The sequence below is a fragment of the Ascaphus truei genome, chromosome 1, assembly GCF_040206685.1.
Source record: "Ascaphus truei isolate aAscTru1 chromosome 1, aAscTru1.hap1, whole genome shotgun sequence".
In the NCBI taxonomy this organism is placed as follows: Eukaryota; Metazoa; Chordata; class Amphibia; order Anura; family Ascaphidae; genus Ascaphus; species Ascaphus truei.
Genome location: NC_134483.1, coordinates 117,559,232 through 117,577,980, shown reverse-complemented (window position 1 = coordinate 117,577,980; position 18,749 = coordinate 117,559,232). Strand labels below are relative to the sequence as shown.

The 18,749-nt window shown below is 48.1% G+C and overlaps 1 protein-coding gene across 1 annotated transcript; it reads right to left on the bottom strand.

The window, feature by feature from the left end:
- Positions 1-2,396: 2,396 nt before the first annotated feature.
- Positions 2,397-18,555, bottom strand: INIP (INTS3 and NABP interacting protein). The gene is made up of 4 exons (XM_075593862.1): positions 18,400-18,555; positions 6,370-6,472; positions 5,438-5,528; positions 2,397-2,830 (listed from the first exon to the last, which is right to left on the bottom strand). The coding sequence occupies exons 1-4, from the start codon at positions 18,455-18,457 to the stop codon at positions 2,735-2,737; spliced, it is 348 nt and encodes a 115-aa protein (XP_075449977.1). The 5' UTR covers positions 18,458-18,555; the 3' UTR covers positions 2,397-2,734.
- Between the last annotated feature and the right edge of the window lie 194 nt (positions 18,556-18,749).

Below are 18,749 nucleotides of genomic sequence, written 5' to 3'. Positions count from 1 at the left end.
AAGTGGGAATTTGTGTAAAGCAGCTGAGAGATTTATGGGCATTTATTGCTCTATATTGCTATTAATAGCTGTCATTTAACCATTGTTTTAATAAATGCGTATTTTTTATTCAGTATTCTTCACCTTTGTGCATTCTTTGAGGCTTCTATAGTTGTTTATGTTGTATGTTGTCTTCTAATCAGTATTAGGTATATGTTTAATACATCAAGAAAAAATGCACACAATGCACACCAGGGATTAGATATAATACACAAAATATTTATTAAAACAAAGGTAATTACCCAAAAATAAAATAAAGCATAAACCGAGAGGTTCCGACCCCACCTCAGTACATATGCACTCACTAGGGGTTTAACAACAATGAACCCACACAAAAAAAACATGAAAAGATCTCTCTAAAAAGACTAGATCTAAACAGACAGCATACAAAATAAAAAAGACATTGATGCCCAGGATCGTGGATGAGGTGATAACCAAGATTGAAGCTAGTAGCACGACTGAACAGATTCCTAAGAAATGAAATGGGGAGGCGGGAACTTACACAGGAGATGCGAACGGGTCCCGCTGGTACGCGTACAAGGGTCCGGACCACGCCAACCGCAGGGATGTTACCACCGCTCAGACTCCCCGCAAGACCCGCCTCAGCCCAACAGCACACGCGCAGAGTGACCTGTCGTAACCTCTACGCGTTTCACACTACGTGCTTCGTCAGGAGTCCTCCTGACGTTTCAAGTTCCCACCTCCCCGTTTCAGGTCTTAGGCATCTGTTCAGTCGTGCTACTAGCATCAATCTTGGTTATCACCTCATCCACGATCCTGGGCATCAATGTATTTTTTATTTTTATTTTGTATGCCGTCTGTTTAGATCTAGTCTATTTAGAGAGATCTTTTCATGTTTTTTTTGTGTGGGTTCATTGTTGTTAAACCCCTAGTGAGTGCATATGTACTGAGGTGGGGTTGGATCCTCTCGGTTTATGCTTTCTTTTAATTTATTTTTGGGTAATTACCTTTGTTGTAATAAATATTTTGTGTATTATATCTAATCCCTGGTGCGCATTGTGTGCATTTTTTCTTGTTGTTTCACAAGGTGTCTCCTGTATAGGGTTCACCTTGTTTTAGGAGTTAGTTGGGGAGACGCTCCACATCAATGCTGCAAAGGGATCAGTGCTTCCAGCAAACAACACATCTGTAGCACGAGCGCTGAATTTCTATTCCAATTCGATATGTTTAATACATGTTGATTTAACTCTTTCTTACATATTAGCATAAAGTGTTATTTTTAATAGTATTGCACTATGTATGTTTTTTCTTTTTGTCTTTCATGCCCTTGAACCACCATCTTCATTGAATTACCCAAGGATTTTGTGTTCATCATCATTGTATGGTTGTATAAACATTTATCATTTTTCGATTATTCTACTTTCAATAATATGTGCATATAGACGCCTTATCTATTTTGTGTTTTACACACACACACACACACACACCCCTCCCCCCCTCAGTGGTATTAGGGGTTATGATGGCAATTACTGTTCATTTCCAGTGTGGTCACTTTTTTTATTTTTAAATAAAATCATACTTGCAAACAGCAGCAGCAGCAGCAGCAGCAGCAGCAGCAGCATTCAAATGAAAGATAATAGGTAGGCTAAACAATGTTATATCCCCCCAAGATACGGGATTGCTAATTTAGTTTCAGTGCCTGAGGTCCGATGGCACCAGACATCTAGCATTTGTATCATGTGACTGCCCCCTCCCCCGGATTGTATTAAATGGAAGTGGTGGGGTCTTCACGGAGTAGCCTGCCCAATCTCCACTACAAAACAAGCATTTTTGCCATGATATTGGTACATCAATAGAGCCTCTGGTGTGCCAGTGCAATACCAGGTCTGTACAAGGGCTCTCCAAAGATTAAAGCAGTATATGAAGTGCTTAGTTTTATTTTGGAAATTGATTTAACAGGATTGAAACCAGCAAGGCAGGGGTTCCCCCCCGAGCTGAACTGCTCTACAGTATTTGCAGCTCTGGTGACCCATGGTTCCTGGGATAATTATTAGGTACTTGCTTTTCGATCCCATCCCATGAAAACAAAGTGGCTGCCAACTAAGGTCCAACAGGAAGCCACAACAAATGACATTGTGGTTTCCTACTGGATGATTGTGGGCGCCATCTTTAAAAGATCAGGAAGTGTACAGACACAGAAACTGTAAGTATCTTGGTATCCAAGGGGTCCCTGGAGCTAAAATGAGTACAGATTGTGTCTGTACTTTATGCAGACACAATCAAGTCTGATTCACAAGAGCTTTAAAGGTTCAGTTAATCTGGCACATTTGCTTGCTGAAAACTCAGGATATTAAATACAGAAAGTAAATATAAAAAGGGAAAAAGGGACAAGAAAATTGTAAACAAAAGATATTTATTTACACATTTAAGAATTGCCATTAAACAACCTGCACCAGTTACAATCTCAGCTGACTCAACGTTACAAGACCCGCAACAGTTTCCGCTTCGTCTTCTCTGTAATTGATACTTTGGTACAAGATGTTTGGTTTAAAAAATGCAGTCCACATAGAAAATTGTTTTTAGAAATAAGTTGAATATATAAACAATACCAAAACATTAAATGTACAAAATATATCTACAATCCTTAACATAGCCTGCTTGTAGACAGTTTAAAGTGTGCATACGGAGACATTTTCAGCAGTTCATAAGAAAACTTGCAGGGCACTGCATGTTGTTACTCAGCATCAAGACGTGGTATGACTGGGAGAATCAGGTTTCCAAAAGCAGAGTCTTGGGTTATGAAGTATCCCGATGAATGTGCATGCGCGTGCTGTGGTGTAAAAAAAACACAGTGCTAAGACAGTGAGCTAAAACAGTGACAGTGAGCTAAAACATTTGATTTCCATAGTAATAATGTAATCAAACTATCATTAAAGTATATATATATATATATATATATATATATATATATATATATATATGGAGAGACACACACACACACACACACACAGTACTGTTAAAAATTGATAGTTTAGAGATTTCAATAATTGCACAGTATTCATACCAATATCTACCAAGGTTGTATCCTTTCACTTTTGGTTCTGGCTTTAAACATTTTTCCTGTTTCGGCTTCGCCGGAGCGCTATTGGTTTTGTAATATTGTTTTAAAAAAAATGTCAAAATAAGCAGGAACTTTTCCCAAAACTGGTGTGAACTGTTTGTAAACATTTGTGAGTTTTTGGTTCATGAATGTGAAAGTGTCCAGAATAAACGTAAAAGTTTGCGACATTCAGGTATTGAAACTATAAAGCTGCCATCCAACCGTCTCTACATCTTTTGGCAAAAAGCTTAGTTCACACTTATTAGTTCAATTAATAAATAGTCTATTCCAGGGTTTCCCAAACTTTTTTTTCCGTGACCCTGTTATTTTTGAACTTCTCCTTCGTGACCCACTAAAAATGTTATCGCCTATACTGGCCTATAGGGCCTGCACAGACACACACACAGCCACTGATACACACACACACACAGCCACTGATACACACACAGCCACTGATACACACACACACAGCCACTGATACACACACACACAGCCACTGATACACACACACACACACACACACACACACACATCCACTGACAGACACGTAGCCACTGACAAACGCAGCCACTGACACACACACACAGATACACACACACAGCCACTGATACACACACACGCAGCCACTGACACACACACGCAGCCACTGACACACACGCAGCCACACAGAGACACTGCTACACACACACACACACACACACACACTGATACACACACAGAGGCACTGCTACACACACACAAACACTGATACACACACAGAGACACTGATACACACACACAGACACTGATACACACACACAGACACTGATACACACACACAGACACTGATACTGATACACACACACACTGATACACACACACACACTGATACTGATACACACAAACACTGATACTGATACACACACACACACTGATATACACACACACACACACACACTGATACAGATACACAAACACACAGACACTGATACAGATACATACACACACACACACACAGCCACTGATACACACACACACACACACACACACACTCACTCTCGCCTATACGCACACAGACACAAACAGTGAATTACAGGCAATGACGGATGTGAGTGACTGGAGGGGGGGCCAGGGACTGGGTGGGTGGGACTCTGGGGGGCAGGGACTGGGTGGGTGGGACTCTGGGGGGCAGGGACTGGGTGGGTGGGAGGGGGGGGGGCAGGGACTGGGTGGGTGGGAGGCAGGGACTGGGTGGGTGGGAGGGGGGGGCCAGGGACTGGGTGGGAGGGTGGGCCAGGGACTGGGTGGGTGGGAGGGGGGGCCAGGGACTGGGTGGGTGGGAGGGGGGGCCAGGGACTGGGTGGGTGGGAGCAGGGTGGGAGGGGGGGACTGGGATTGCGTGGGTGGGAGGGGGGGACTGGGTGGGTGGGTGGGAGGGGGGGACTCGGGGGGGACTGGGTGGGTGAGAGGGGGGGGGACTGGGACACTTGGGTGGGTGGCAGTGACTGGGTGGGTGTGTGGGAGACGGTGGGTGAGTGACTGGGTGGGAGACGGTGGGTGGGTGACAGTGACTGGGTGGGTGGGTGACAGTGACTGGGTGGGTGGGAGACAGTGACTTGGTGACAGTGACTGGGTGGGTGGGAGACAGTGCCTGGATGGGTGACAGCGACTGGGTGGGGTGACTTACCTTGCCGCCGGACGGTTTCCCCTGCTGCCCCCGATATCCCCTGCTGCCCGGGACGGGAGGTGGGCTTGGGGGCACAAGAGGTGGGCTCGGGAGGGGGTGCCACGGGAGGTGAGCTCGGGAAGCTGGCCGCGGGGGGAAGCGGGCTGCAGTAGGCGCTTGTACTTCCCCCTCCGTCCCACATAACGTGCGGGCCGCAGAGGAGCTGGTACTTCCTCCTCCGTCCCACGTTGGGAGCGGGGGGGAGGAAGGGAGCGGGCCTGCTTGCCCTGCGCATGCGTGTGGGGGGAATCGCCGCCATTTTTTTTAACTTGAGCGGCGGGGGGGGGGGGGGGGGGGGAGGAGACACCGCGCGGCCAGCCTCGCTGCGACCCGGCAATTTTGGTGCCGTGGCCCGGTGCCGGGTCGCGACCCACCATTTGGGAAATGCTGGTCTATTCTATTGTTTTGAATGGGATTTTTTTTCTTGTTTTGCTCTAATCTAGCTGTAATCCACAGCTTGTGTGTGGAGAGCCCAGTTTCTCCTCACAACTTGTACAGCCTTTTTCTGCAAAGTGGCATAGCCACGATCCGGCAAAACTGCAAGGATTATTGAGCTGTAGCGTGACAATTTATCAGTGCAGCGTGTACATATTCTGTGGAGGGAGTATAGATTTCCATCATGAGGGACTTGCCTGAAGTGCAGCCTTCTGTTGAGCTGCTATGTGCTGTTGCTCTGCATGGTCACGGAAATCCTTGTTCACGCTTGGCCTTGCAAGAGCGATACTGTTAAAACGTAAAAAGTTGTAAGATCGGTTTTGTTTACCCATATACTCCACTGATTTTAAACATACAGATATGAGACACAATATTTATCCTATGCATTGTAAAGATTAAAGGCCTAGTGTAGGCTTTGACTAATTCTGATTTATCTTGTACTGGTTGAGGCCGTCTCATGTTTTGGACTAAAGGTACACTAAAAAGTGTAATTATTTTTACGTAGGAAATAGCCATTTTCACACGGATTTGCAACTCCTCTTAATCCATGTCGAAATAGTCAGAAAATTGAAGCCCGTCTATGCAATTCCATGCGTTCTGCAAATTAGGTCAATTCACAAAATTATATATTTATGGGCTTTTCATTAAGATGCAAGTTTACAGATCAGAAAGTCACTCCATATGGTGAGATACCTGTGAATACTGTACATGAAATACTGGGAAATATGCAAATTTAAATACGTAAAATAAACTCAAATGATTAAAATGTACATATTTCCCAGGTATCAGGCGCATTCACAGGAATCTCCCTCACATAGAGTACAGGTTAATCTATTTGGAGGAATAAGTCAATGGGTCCTCTCCTAAATTGATCTCTCTCACCCCAGAGATGTAAGATTTCTCACTGTTATTGTCCCAGTGGTATTGCAGCAAAATGTGTATTTAAATGATATATATATATATATATATATATATATATATATATATATATATATATATATATATATATATATTTATTATTAGTAGTGATGTAGTACGTAGTATTTCTGCTTTAATTGTATTACCAACTACCAACTAGAACAAAGCCTGTCTTGTTCACTCAAAGTGAAACATTTATGCAGTTCTGTACCTGGCTCCTGGATTGTTGGTTGAAGATTGATTTTGCAGAAGTAATTTCCTCTTCTCCTTGTCTAGTTCTGCTAAAATTGCAACTCTGTTTTTGTTTGGGAAACCTATGGAATAGAAACACATTCACATAACCATTGGAAAGTTGAACTTATAGAAAATATGCACATATTTGGACTTCAAATCATCAAAATAATGTAACCATTTACCATTAAACTAATCTGGTTCTATCTTTGTCATGCCACAGGTTACCGCAGTACCTTGGTATGTCACCAATAGGCAGAGCTGACCTTTTATCTCGCAGATTTCGCTAATGTTTATCACGTCACTATGTACACATAGTTCTTTCTCACAGGACCCTCGAAAGCAGGATATGCTATTTTCAGAAAACGAGATAAACATACAGCAGCTTCCGGGTAAAATCCATTAAGAAATAATCTGCCAAGATAAACTGTATATATATTTTTGCTTACATGAAGTAGGCATAGGTAATGGTACTGAAACACAGATGCTAATGGATGCACGTAAAGAGGGTTGTAAGAACATGGAAAAAACACATTGCTCTTACAGCCGAGTGCTATCTAAGAGGGTGTAGAATTGAAACAGAAGAATTTTAATGACATTGCAAACTGACATATTTCGCTAGTCAACTCATAAAAGAACTTGCGTTCTTGACATTCTGCTATAATGCTTATTTGTTACATTTGACTTATGCAGGTTATTTGACCATTTTTTTTTAAAATCTTGAGAGCTCCTGATAAACATAAAGAGTAACCTTGTTTAGACTTTCTTTTTCTGAGTTAATTGAACCATGAATAGATGCCAACTTGTATAATATACCAAATACAGATGTAACGGGTATTCCCCCACCCAATCGCAGATTATAGTATGGGTGCAAAGGACATACAATGTTACCAGGTGTGGTGCTTTACCTGTTGGCTCGCAGGAGGGCTGAGTTTCCGCCACGGGGAACCTGGGGCAATATATTATACTAATGAGTAACCACTTACTCGGTGCAGCGCCTCCACCTGCGATGGCTCCCACAAGAGGGGGAGTGGTTCCTCGCAGGACAATCACAATAATCACATACTCTGTATGATAACCAATAACGTTTACTGACATGCAAGGCAATACATCACATCAGTACCATTCTAACAGGTGTCCCTCTCTAGAGGAGACACTTACTACTGCATCTCTCACAATGCTAACGCTATCTTGCGCCACGGCGGACGCCAACACTTTATGCGCCACGGCGGACGCCAACACTTTATGCGCCACGGCGGACGCTAACACTGTCACTGAATGATCCCACCCAGTGTCAGATAACCCCACCCAATGTCTCAGCCCACCAAGTCTGATACAGATGTGTGTGTGTGACTGCGCTGCCACTATGTCTGGTGATAGGCCTTGTTGGTGCACTTGATGTTATGGGTTACCTGCCGAGCACTCCAGTGCCCGGACCTGCAACGACTTCGCAAAGGGTCAAGACGAACTCCTGGACGATATCCGGATCCACCGTAGGATGATCCATCAGGGGCGATCCCACCCTGATAATAGTCCAGCTCTCTCTCAGCAAGACAGGCAATGTTCTTTGTTCCCTACAATCAAATAGCTAATGGGGCAGAGTCCCTAACCTAGGGCCTGTCCCTACAACACTCCACTAGGGTGACTCAGGGCTATCTGGGGCCTAGGGGGATTGCTGGCCTAGTGCAGGGAGTCACTGACTCCTGCACCCTACCTCCTTCCCCTAGCTGCTCCGGTCACCAACTGCCAGTCTCTCAAAACCCCGCAAATTGTATCTCTTTGCTCCTGCAGGGAGTCACTGTGCCCTATTGGCTCCCTGGCATCACGTGGGGCGCGCAGAGGCTCCTGGGATCGGTATCCCCTCTCTATAGCCGTCCCTAACAGGCTAGGGCTTCGCGGGTTCCTAACTGCGCATCCGCGAGCTGTCTGGAGTTCTCCCGGCACCTGCTCTAACTGCGCATGCGCGAGCTATCTTTCAATGGCGGCGCCCTGCTCCCCTAGCCGCCGGGACCCTAACGACCCGACCGCGGCCCTAGCAACGGCCCGATCGTGTCCCCGGCAACCGGCCACCTCTACCTGAGCCGCGCTATGCGCGCACACGCCCCCGCACCTCCCCACGAGCGGCTCTAACCTCCCTACCGCCCCGGTAAGTGTCCCGAGGAGGGGGGCCAGCAACGGAATCGGGGGACCTATCTACATCCCACCCTGGTAAAACCCCCAACGTCCTCGCTTGGGACACGACTCCATATAACTATGTACAGAAGTTATATAATAAAAATGCACAACACTACTTATATAATAAAAAACGCAACAACCACATACAATCTTACTTATCTCTAGATCAGATTGCACATTTCAGTGAACATCACAATGACAGACTGCACTGTGCTACGAGCCCACTGCTGAGCCTCATAATGGGGTGCCCCAATTTGATCATAGGTAACCCGAGTTGGAGGGTATCTGACTCTTTGACTCCAGCGAAGCTGTTCTTCCACAACTCCCTCTGGGGGATAATAAACACAGTCCTGAGGCTCAGCCTCTTCCCTTGAGGGGAGAAATGTCTCTGAACAGTCTCTGTTAGGCACAAAGCACGGGCTCTGTACATCCAAAGGCTGGCCTGTTAGTGCCACCTTAGTAGGCATTGGCCTACGGGGCCCTTTACCCGTAGCTCCTCCGGGAGATGCCCCATCCGTAGGGTAGTCCCTTTGAGAGGGTCCTTCCATAGGATCTTCAGGCGTTTCAGAGGGGGTTTCGTTATGGGCAGTTTCTTGACCCATCTCTGGTACGTCGGACTCACAGTTGAGCGGTGTGGCCAGTATCTCTGCGTCCTCATCTCCTACTTGTAGGATGGGAAGGAGATGATTTCGGTGCCATACCTTTACCCGGCCTTCAGTGTCTTTGATGCGATAGAGTCTCAGATGCCTGGCCTCCCGGTCTATTTCATACAACCCAATCTCTCCATCGGTCAGCTAACTTGTGTTTTCCCGGGACTCCCAGATTTCTAAGCAACACAGCGTCCCCAGGACGGAGTTCCCGATATTTGACATTATGGTCGTATCGTCTTTTATTTCCAGCGTCCAACTTAGCTGTAGCCTTCTCAGCTTGTTGATAGGCCTGCTGTAAACTATCTTTAAGTCTTTGCACGTATTTGAAATGGGTAGCATTGTGTATCCCATCCGTCGAGACTCTAAGACGTACATCCACTGGCAGTCTCGCCTCTCGCCCAAACATGAGGAAGTATGGGGAGAATCCCGTTGACTCGTGCCTGGTGCAATTGTACGCATGCACCAGGGCCTCCACGTGTCGACTCCATTCAGTTTTCTGAGCACTCAGTAGTGTTCCGAGCATGTCCAGTAAGGTTCGATTAAAGCGCTCGGGCAGTGCATCTCCTTCGGGGTGGCACGGGGTCGTTCGAGACTTGGTGATGTTCAGCATTTTGAGTAGTTCTCTGATCAAGGTGCTCTCAAAGTCTCGCCCTTGGTTGGAGTGAAGGCGGTTGGGGAGACCTTGGTGCACGAAGTACTTCTCCCACAATATTTTTGCAACTGTGATGGCTTTCTGATCTTTCGTGGGGAAGGCCTGGGCATATCGGGTGTAATGGTCCGTGATGACCAACACGTTGCATATTCCCCGGCTATCAGGCTCAATGCACAGAAAGTCCATACACACAAGGTCCATGGGGCCAGAACTTTTTAGATGGCCCATGGGGGCTGCTCGGGTAGGCAGGGTCTTGCGTTGTATACACCTGGTACAGCGGCGACAGTGGCATTCGACGGTCTCTCGCATTTTGGGCCAGAAAAAGCGATCTCGAACCAACCCAAAGGTCTTTTCTATCCCAAAATGTCCATGATCATCATGTAGGGACCTCAACACTAGGTATTGTAAGTTCTTAGGGAGGACTAGTTGTCGCCTATCCGGATGGTTGTGATATTGCACCACCCGATAGAGTAAGCAATTGTCTATTTCGAATTTGTCCCATTCCTGCATGAGCAAAGCCACTAAGTTATTTGGAGCACGCTTCAGAAGAGCTGGGTTCGTCCTTACAACGGCTTGTCGGATGATACTGACAACAGGATCTCGTATTTGATAGTCTACCAAATCTTTCCACCGTAACACCTTGTCATGTGTGATGTGCATCCCCTTTGGGTCACAGTAGGCGGCTGGGACAGCCTGCGACTGGCATCCCAATGAATCGGCCACTCGTAATTCTGAGAAGGCCACTTGGTCGTTGACGATGGCGGCAGTTCTACACATAGCTCGCACTCCGTGTCCTGGAAGTTCTTCCCATTCCTCATCATCTGGAGTAGCAAGTAGTCCTGGCTGTCGGGAGAGAGCGTCCGCTCCAATATTCAATGGTCCCGGCTTTTACTTCATGGAGAAGCTGTAGTTGCTGAGGGCAGCCTGCCATCTGTGGCCTGCTGCATCTAGTTTGGCCGACGTATTGATGTACGTGAGAGGATTGTTATCCGTCCTTACCTCAAACGTAACCCCGTAAAGGTAATCATGGAGCTTCTCGGTGATCGTCCACTTGAGAGCCAGGAACTCCAACTTGTGGACGGGGTATCTCTGCTCACTGGGTGTCAGACTGCGGCTGATGTAGGCGACAGGCCGGAGGCCCTCAGGGTGCTTCTGGTGCAGGACGGCACCCAATCCATTGAGGCTGGCATCCACATGCAGAACGTATGTTTGTTCGGGGTCAGCATATGCAAGCACCGGCGCTTCAGTCAGACATTTCTTCAATTTCATGAAGGTCTGTTCACACTCAGACGTCCATCTATCACCAAACGGTTGGCGAGCCGATACAGTCTTTTTTCCGGTTTCTGTGGGGTATATCTTCAGCAGATTATTCAGGGGTTTAGCTCTACTAGAGTACCCTTCCACAAAGCGACGGTAGTACCCACAGAACCCCAGGAAGGATCGTAGTTCTGTGACATTCTCGGGACGCGGCCATTTCACGACCGCTTCTACCTTGGTTGGGTCAGTGGCAATCCCTTGAGCCGATACGATGTGCCCAACGTAGGTCACCGAGATGTGACAAAACCGGCACTTGTCTAGGGACAACTTCAGCCCTTCTTTCCCAAGACGGTCTATTACTTTGAGCAACCTGTCTTCATGCTCCTCCAGAGTTCTCCCGAAGACAATGATGTCATCCAGGTATACAAGACACTCTCGAGGGCTCATGTCTCCGATAGTCTTCTCCATCAGTCTCTGGAAGGTAGCCGGGGCCCCGCATATACCTTGAGGCATACGGGTCAACTGGTAGAACCCAAGGGGGCAGACGAAGGCTGTCTTCTCTTGATCCTCGGCATTCATAGGTACCTGATAGTACCCAGATCGTAGATCGAGCACGCTGAACCATTGGCTGCCATTCAGAGAATCAGGATCTCCTCAATGCGCGGGAGGTTGTATTGATCCGGTATCGTACGATTGTTCAGAGTTCGATAGTCGACACACAGTCGTACGGACCCGTTCTTTTTCCGCACCACCACTATGGGTGACGCATAGGGACCCGAGACTCCGTCAAAATCCCTGCAGTTTCCATATCTTGAATGACGTTCCTCACGTCGTCCACATCCCGCGGGGCAATGCGACGAGAGCGCTCTCGGAACAGGGTGGCATCACTCATTCGAATGGTATGTTGGGCACTGCGACTGCACCCCACATCCATCTCACTCGTGGAGAACACATGTCGCCGTTGGAGTAGCTGGGTTGTCAGCCGTTCTTTCCACTTGGTGGACAGCGTCGACTCACCGAAGTTGAAGTCCAGATCGCCTAACCGCTCATCCACGGCCGCCGCCTTCACCTGAGGCGTGTTCTCTATGGGGCTGACCGGATATATGCAACCCAACTTCTGGTCGGCATCAAATTCGATCGGAAAGGGGGAGAGATTCTGCACATACACGTGGGTCCCTCACTTCAGGTAGTACCCTATACCCTCTCTGAACCTCTTCTTCTTCAGGCGTACTCTCCAGAGAGAACAACTGGTCGTCCTCATCTCGTTCGGGATAACAACACCAGACGGCCATCTTTTGCACTCCCCCTGGTAATATGGTTGTCAGTCCGCGTTGACGGTTGTAGAGATCCCCATGGCGCTCCAGGGCATATACCCGTTTGCACTCTTCTCGTAGGACCGGATCTAGGTGAGAGGTGGCTAGCGGCAATTCGTTAGTCTCTTTCAGATACGCTCGGATCACCGCTTGTACTATATCAGCGTTGGTGTCCAAGATGATCGGATACTTGTACTGGTCTTGGGGCTCCGGACAGACCAGGGCTGCCACATGCATGGGGTGTCTCTTGCCGGTGTTCAGCTGGGGTATTTCTATTTCCACCCTTACAATCCCATCGATGGGGTAGTCTTCATTGCTTAACCCTCGTACTTTCACATGATCGGCCGCTCTCAGGGGGCAGTGTCTGAGGTGCTGGTCGTAGATCGGGCGGTATATGATGGTCACTTGTGATCCCGTGTCCAGTAGGGCCGCCGCATAGATCCCTTCCAGTAACACCCGTACGATAGCCGCGGGACCTACTTGGCTAAGGGCTTCCCGGGTGGAGGCCTCATCCCCGGGGCTGGCGTCAACAGGAACATCGCTGGCTCCCGAAGGGGTTTCCGAGCCCGACTCGGCAGTTTGTACTAGGCATACCATCGACCGGGCTGGGTTTCTTCTGTCGGGCGGTTTTTCTTCTGGAGAGTCCTCCCTCTCCGGACAGTTGTAAGAGACGTGGACCTTCTTCCCGCAGTTGTAGCAAACTACTTCATGACGCTCAGGACGCCCCTTGTACGCGGGGGATGACCTCTCAGGAACACGACTTTCCCTGGTAGGCGACTTGTGTGTCGCTTCTTCCTCTGGGGCGTAAGATTTCTTACCCTTCGGGGCAGCAGAAACCACAGGGTCATTTTTGATGGTAGCTTTGGGTTTCTTTGATTCATGGAAATGTCGCTGCACTTCATGGTTTCTGATGTACGCCATCAATTTCCCGTATTTGGGGGGTACTACAGCGGTCGGTGCAGCCCGCATCATTATAGCTATGTTGTGATCAGGTAGCGACCCCTTGAGTAACTGTTTGAGTCGGTATCGATCTGCCTCGGCCGCAGAAATGATATGTTTGTCCAGAAGAGTCCCAAGGGACAGCTGTAGATCGCAGACGAAGGCAGATAAATACTGTCCTTCCTTTTAGCGAAGAGCTTTGAACTGGGCCATTAGCTCATCCTCGTCGTCTTTTCGGGCAAAGGACTGAATTAGCATTTCCACTAGTTCTTGTGCAGTAACTTCTCCTTCCACGTTCCAGTTCAAATAGTCCAGATAATAGTCCGTACCAGCCGGGCGGCGGGGCCTCGGAGGCACTCGACCAGTCTCTATCTTTTGCTGGCTTCAGAACACGACCACTCCGCTATGGCTGGGAGCATATGTTCCCTCCGGGCCTCGATCCCTTCCTCTCCCGCCGGAGTCGGCAGAATCCCAGAAAAAGCCTTTAGCTTCCGGTAGTGCTGGGCTTGGGTCGAGATGGTGACAGCTTCTACTAATTGGGAGGCGAGTAGATTCAAGGAAAGGTCGCCACTACTGAGTCCAGCTCCTACACTAGGCATGTTTGAAGGCCCGCCGCCGGACCGTCTATCAGGAGTAGGTGAGGTGGGTGGGCTCCCTGCCCAGCTGCTGTTTCCCCCAATACCGCTCGGGGTCAAGGAGATTCTGAGGGGGCCTGATCCGTGGGGGGTACTGAGGGTCCAGTGGCTCGCGATGGGTTCAGTAGGGGCCGATGCTTCTTCAGAAGTCTGGGGGTCAGGATAGATCATGATACCTTCCTCTGCTGAGGGCTCGGGCAGGTTCAATACATGAGGACTAGTCTTTGAGCATATGCCATATTCTGTGGCCATGAGGTATGTGATTCCTCGGTCGTCAGCATCAAGTTTATAGTCTATCATCCGGGCCGTAGCCAGTCCCGGACAATCCCGTACTTGGGTGCGTACGGCGGGGTGTCCTGTATCCTTGGATATTCCCGCCACTGCAACCACGCGCCTGGGGGACACGCGGCGCGCTAAGGCCCAGTCATGGACGTCTTGCTTCGACGGCACGGACATGACGAAAAATATGAATTGGACAATTTAAAAAAAAATGAAACAGGGCACCCCAGGACAAGATCTCAGCAGCGCCTCCAAAATGTAACGGGTATTCCCCCACCCAATCGCAGATTATAGTATGGGTGCAAAGGACATACAATGTTACCAGGTGTGGTGCTTTACCTGTTGGCTTGCAGGAGGGCTGAGTTTCCGCCACGGGGAACCTGGGGCAATATATTATACTAATGAGTAACCACTTACTCGGTGCAGCGCCTCCACCTGCGATGGCTCCCACAAGAGGGGGAGTGGTTCCTCGCAGGACAATCACAATAATCACATACTCTGTATGATAACCAATAACGTTTACTGACATGCAAGGCAATACATCACATCAGTACCATTCTAACAGGTGTCCCTCTCTAGAGGAGACACTTACTACTGCATCTCTCACAATGCTAACGCTATCTTGCGCCACGGCGGACGCCAACACTTTATGCGCCACGGCGGACGCCAACACTTTATGCGTCACGGCGGACGCTAACACTTTATGCGCCACGGCGGACGCTAACACTGTCACTGAATGATCCCACCCAGTGTCCGATAACCCCACCCAATGTCTCGGCCCACCAAGTCTGATACAGATGTGTGTGTGTGTGACTGCGCAGCCACTATGTCTGGTGATAGGCCTTGTTGGTGCACTTGATGTTATGGGTTACCTGCCGAGCACTCCAGTGCCCGGACCTGCAATGACTTCGCAAAGGGTCAAGACGAACTCCTGCACAATATCCGGATCCACCGTAGGATGATCCATCAGGGGCGATCCCACCCTGATAATAGTCCAGCTCTCTCTCAGCAAGACAGGCAATGTTCTTTGTTCCCTACTATCAAATAGCTAATGGGGCAGAGTCCCTAACCTAGGGCCTGTCCCTACAACACTCCACTAGGGTGACTCAGGGCTATCTGGGGCCTAGGGGGATTGCTGGCCTAGTGCAGGGAGTCACTGACTCCTGCACCCTACCTCCTTCCCCTAGCTGCTCCGGTCACCAACTGCCAGTCTCTCAAAACCCTGCAAATTGTATCTCTTTGCTCCTGCAGGGAGTCACTGTGCCCTATTGGCTCCCTGGCATCACGTGGGGCGCGCAGAGGCCCCTGGGATCGGTAGTCCCTCTCTATAGCCTTCCCTAACAGGCTAGGGCATCGCGGGTTCCTAACTGCGCATGCGCGAGCTGTCTGGAGATCTCCCGGCACCTGCTCTAACTGCGCATGCGCGAGCTATCTTTCAATGGCGGCGCCCTGCTCCTCTAGCCGCCGGGATCCTAACGACGCGACCGCGGCCCTAGCAACGGCCCGATCGCGTCCCCGGCAACCGGCCGCCTCTACCCGAGCCGCGCTATGCGCGCACACGCCCCCGCACCTCCCCACGAGCGGCTCTAACCTCCCTACCGCCCCGGTGAGTGTGCCGAGGAGGGGGGCCAGCAACGGAATCGGGGGACCTAGCTACATAGACATAACATATGTCAGTATGTTTGTAAAACATTGATAAACGTATCCACTCAATGAATGTTCACTCTCTTTCTGTTCCATCTTCAAAATCATCTAGGTTCCTTTTCACTTCACTAGTTATGGTTTTACCAAGGACCGTACAGGAAAGATCTTTTGTTGCATCTATGAAGCATTAAGAGAAAAGTTCCCTGGATTGGCCATAACACAAAGTCACCCTTTGCTCCTTGGCATTGTCACTGCCGATGAACCTAGTTCAAATCTCAGTGTCAGCACCATGTGACCTTGGACAGGTCACTTTACTTCCGTGCTTCAGGCACCGATAATTAGATTGTAAGCTCTTCGAGACAAGGACTAGTTGTGCTTGAAAAATCCTATGTACAGGACTGCGTGCACGGTCAGCGCTATAGAAGAATATATTATTACAATTACTGTATTCCAAAATGTACTTCGGTAAAACGTAAATTCTGTCAACAGAAAAGATGTATTGTATTGTTTCATAAGATACTGACCACCCCCACTAATTTAACAAGTCTACATACACGGGCATATTCACAAAAGTGCAATATATTCTTGCTCATTAAACTCCATTCAAGTAAATGGCTATTAATAAGCAAAACACAAACACCATCTTATAAGGGTAATTCTAGTCTCGGGCATTTTTGTCCAGGGCATTGACGGCAGCAGGGATTTTAGGTCAATTACAACTCGATCAGCTGCATTAGATTATCTAGAACAGTGATTTTCAACCAGACTCTGGGGTTTCACGGCCGCCAGGGAGGGAGAGCTGGGACAACTCTCCCAGCTGTCCCAGGCCAGGCAGCGGCGCCCCATATAGCAGTGACGGCGGTTTCCAAGCACAGCTGCGGCAGCCGCCCAGTCACTGCTATCTTTCCTCTCCCTGCTCCTTCTGGCGCAGGAAGTCGCGGCAAGTTCTGGCTGATAGGACGGAGAGGAAGGATTGGGTAAAAGTGCGCGGGTACTCTCAGCAGGGTGTATGTATAAGTGGGAGAGTGCGTGTGTGCAAGTAGGAAAGTGTGTGCGAGGTTTGCCAAATTACATTCTGGTTCGGGATTTTGCTCTTGCTCGCCCTCTGTGGCTGGATCGTCCATTTTTGCTCCTGGCAGCTTCCTTTAAAAAGACAACCCTGTTAGCAGGAAGTTGCCGAGCAAAGTTACAGTTTCCTGCTGTGTTCATGCAACGCGTTTATATGCTTTTTGTCTCTCACGTTACCAGACCCGGCTCGCGTACCTGGATTACCCTTGTCTTCAGCCTGCCTGAACATTGCAAGTACCTCGACTAACCTTTGATTTTAGCCTGCCTCAACCTCTGCATCCACACCAACTACGCAGCTCTGCTGCCAGCCCTGACCTTCAGCTCACTACTATATCAGGACTCTGTCCCTCGGCTCAGGTCGGTTCTTTCACCTTCCTACCTCAGCCCTGTGGGTCTGCTTCCTGCTTGAGACGAGCAGTGTTTGTGTGTAAGTGGGAGTGTGTGTGTAAGTGGGAGAGCGTGTGGCAGAGTATAGACAGTAACAGATGGTGGGTAAAAAAAAGTGACAAAAACCCTCCAAAGTGAAGCATATAGCAAATGGAAATATTACTGTATGTTCATTTGCATGTATTAGACAGGTTTGCAACCCTGTCTTTCACCATTATCGCCCAGCACACAGCACTTCCACTGCAGCAAGGAATTCTGGGAAATGACATGCAAATGAGCACACAGTGCCACCTTTTGTCTCAAGCTCATATTACACAAGCAACTCTTAAGCCAATGCATGCTGCTTTAAACACAGCTTTAATGCATATGCTGGGGTGAGATGCAAAGCCAGTAAACCCACTCACAGACATCAGTGTGAGGTTGGTTGTGCTGGCTATGCTGGTTTGAGACTAAGAGTAGGTATTCATGCAAATGAACATACAGTAAAATTTCCATGTGGGACTGATTATAATAGATCAGAACTGTAGTATATGTATAATACGCATTCACACACAAAGTGATGTCATGCTCTGATAACAGAACAACAATAGTAAAAGGGACATAACATATTTTGGGGGCTAAAAATTGAGGTCACAATTAAAACGAAAATACAAATATTATTGCTAGACGTTAATAATGATCATACACAGAAAGACAAACTCGTTGCTGCTGACTGGAAGGTGTCATCCTATTTTGAAATGGTAATATGAAAGACAATCATTCTTTTTTAGGTGCTAGTGACACCATGTCTACTCCAGTTTATACTGTATATATTTCTTACACTCATTTCATTATATTTACTTTATATATTTATATTTTCTAGCGCCCTGGTATTTGTTTTGCAATAACTATTAAGAATAATTAATACTAATATTAAGAATAACACGAACATAAAATAAATATATATATATATATATATTCAGCAGCAGCAGCCAGTGCATGTATAAACACACGTCTATCAGTCTGTGTTACCCGCAGCCGCTGGAGAAGGAGAAGGAGCAGGAGGAGGAAGAGGAAGAGGCGCCGCCATCTTGCTCAGCCTCTGGTTCGCGTTGAAAGTGGCAGTCACTTGGTTGCTAAGCAACAGGAGAGTGACGCTAATACTGCTGCGGCGGCCATCATGAATTCGTCCCTTTTACGGTTTCGTCTTCTATGGAGGGAACATACTTTACAGCGGTGTTGTGGCTATGTGAAATGGAGCGTGACGACACCTCTGTGTTCTTAGCCTTGCCATCCTTTTTCTGTGTGGTCGCCGTTTCATTCCCTTGGTGATTTTTTTGTTGTTCGCGTCTGTCCATTATTTCGGTTACCCTCAACCAAGA

Bases quoted from the DNA above. Each gene is read 5' to 3' on its own strand.
- INIP (XM_075593862.1), bottom strand. From the start codon at position 18,457: ATGGCGGCGCCTCTTCCTCTTCCTCCTCCTGCTCCTTCTCCTTCTCCA. The intron at 5,529-6,369 runs GTACAGAACTGC...ACGTTTTAACAG, and splicing joins ACCAACAATCCAGGAGCCAG to TATCGCTCTTGCAAGGCCAA. The intron at 2,831-5,437 runs GCAAGTCCCTCA...TTTACACCACAG, and splicing joins AACAGAAGGCTGCACTTCAG to CACGCGCATGCACATTCATC.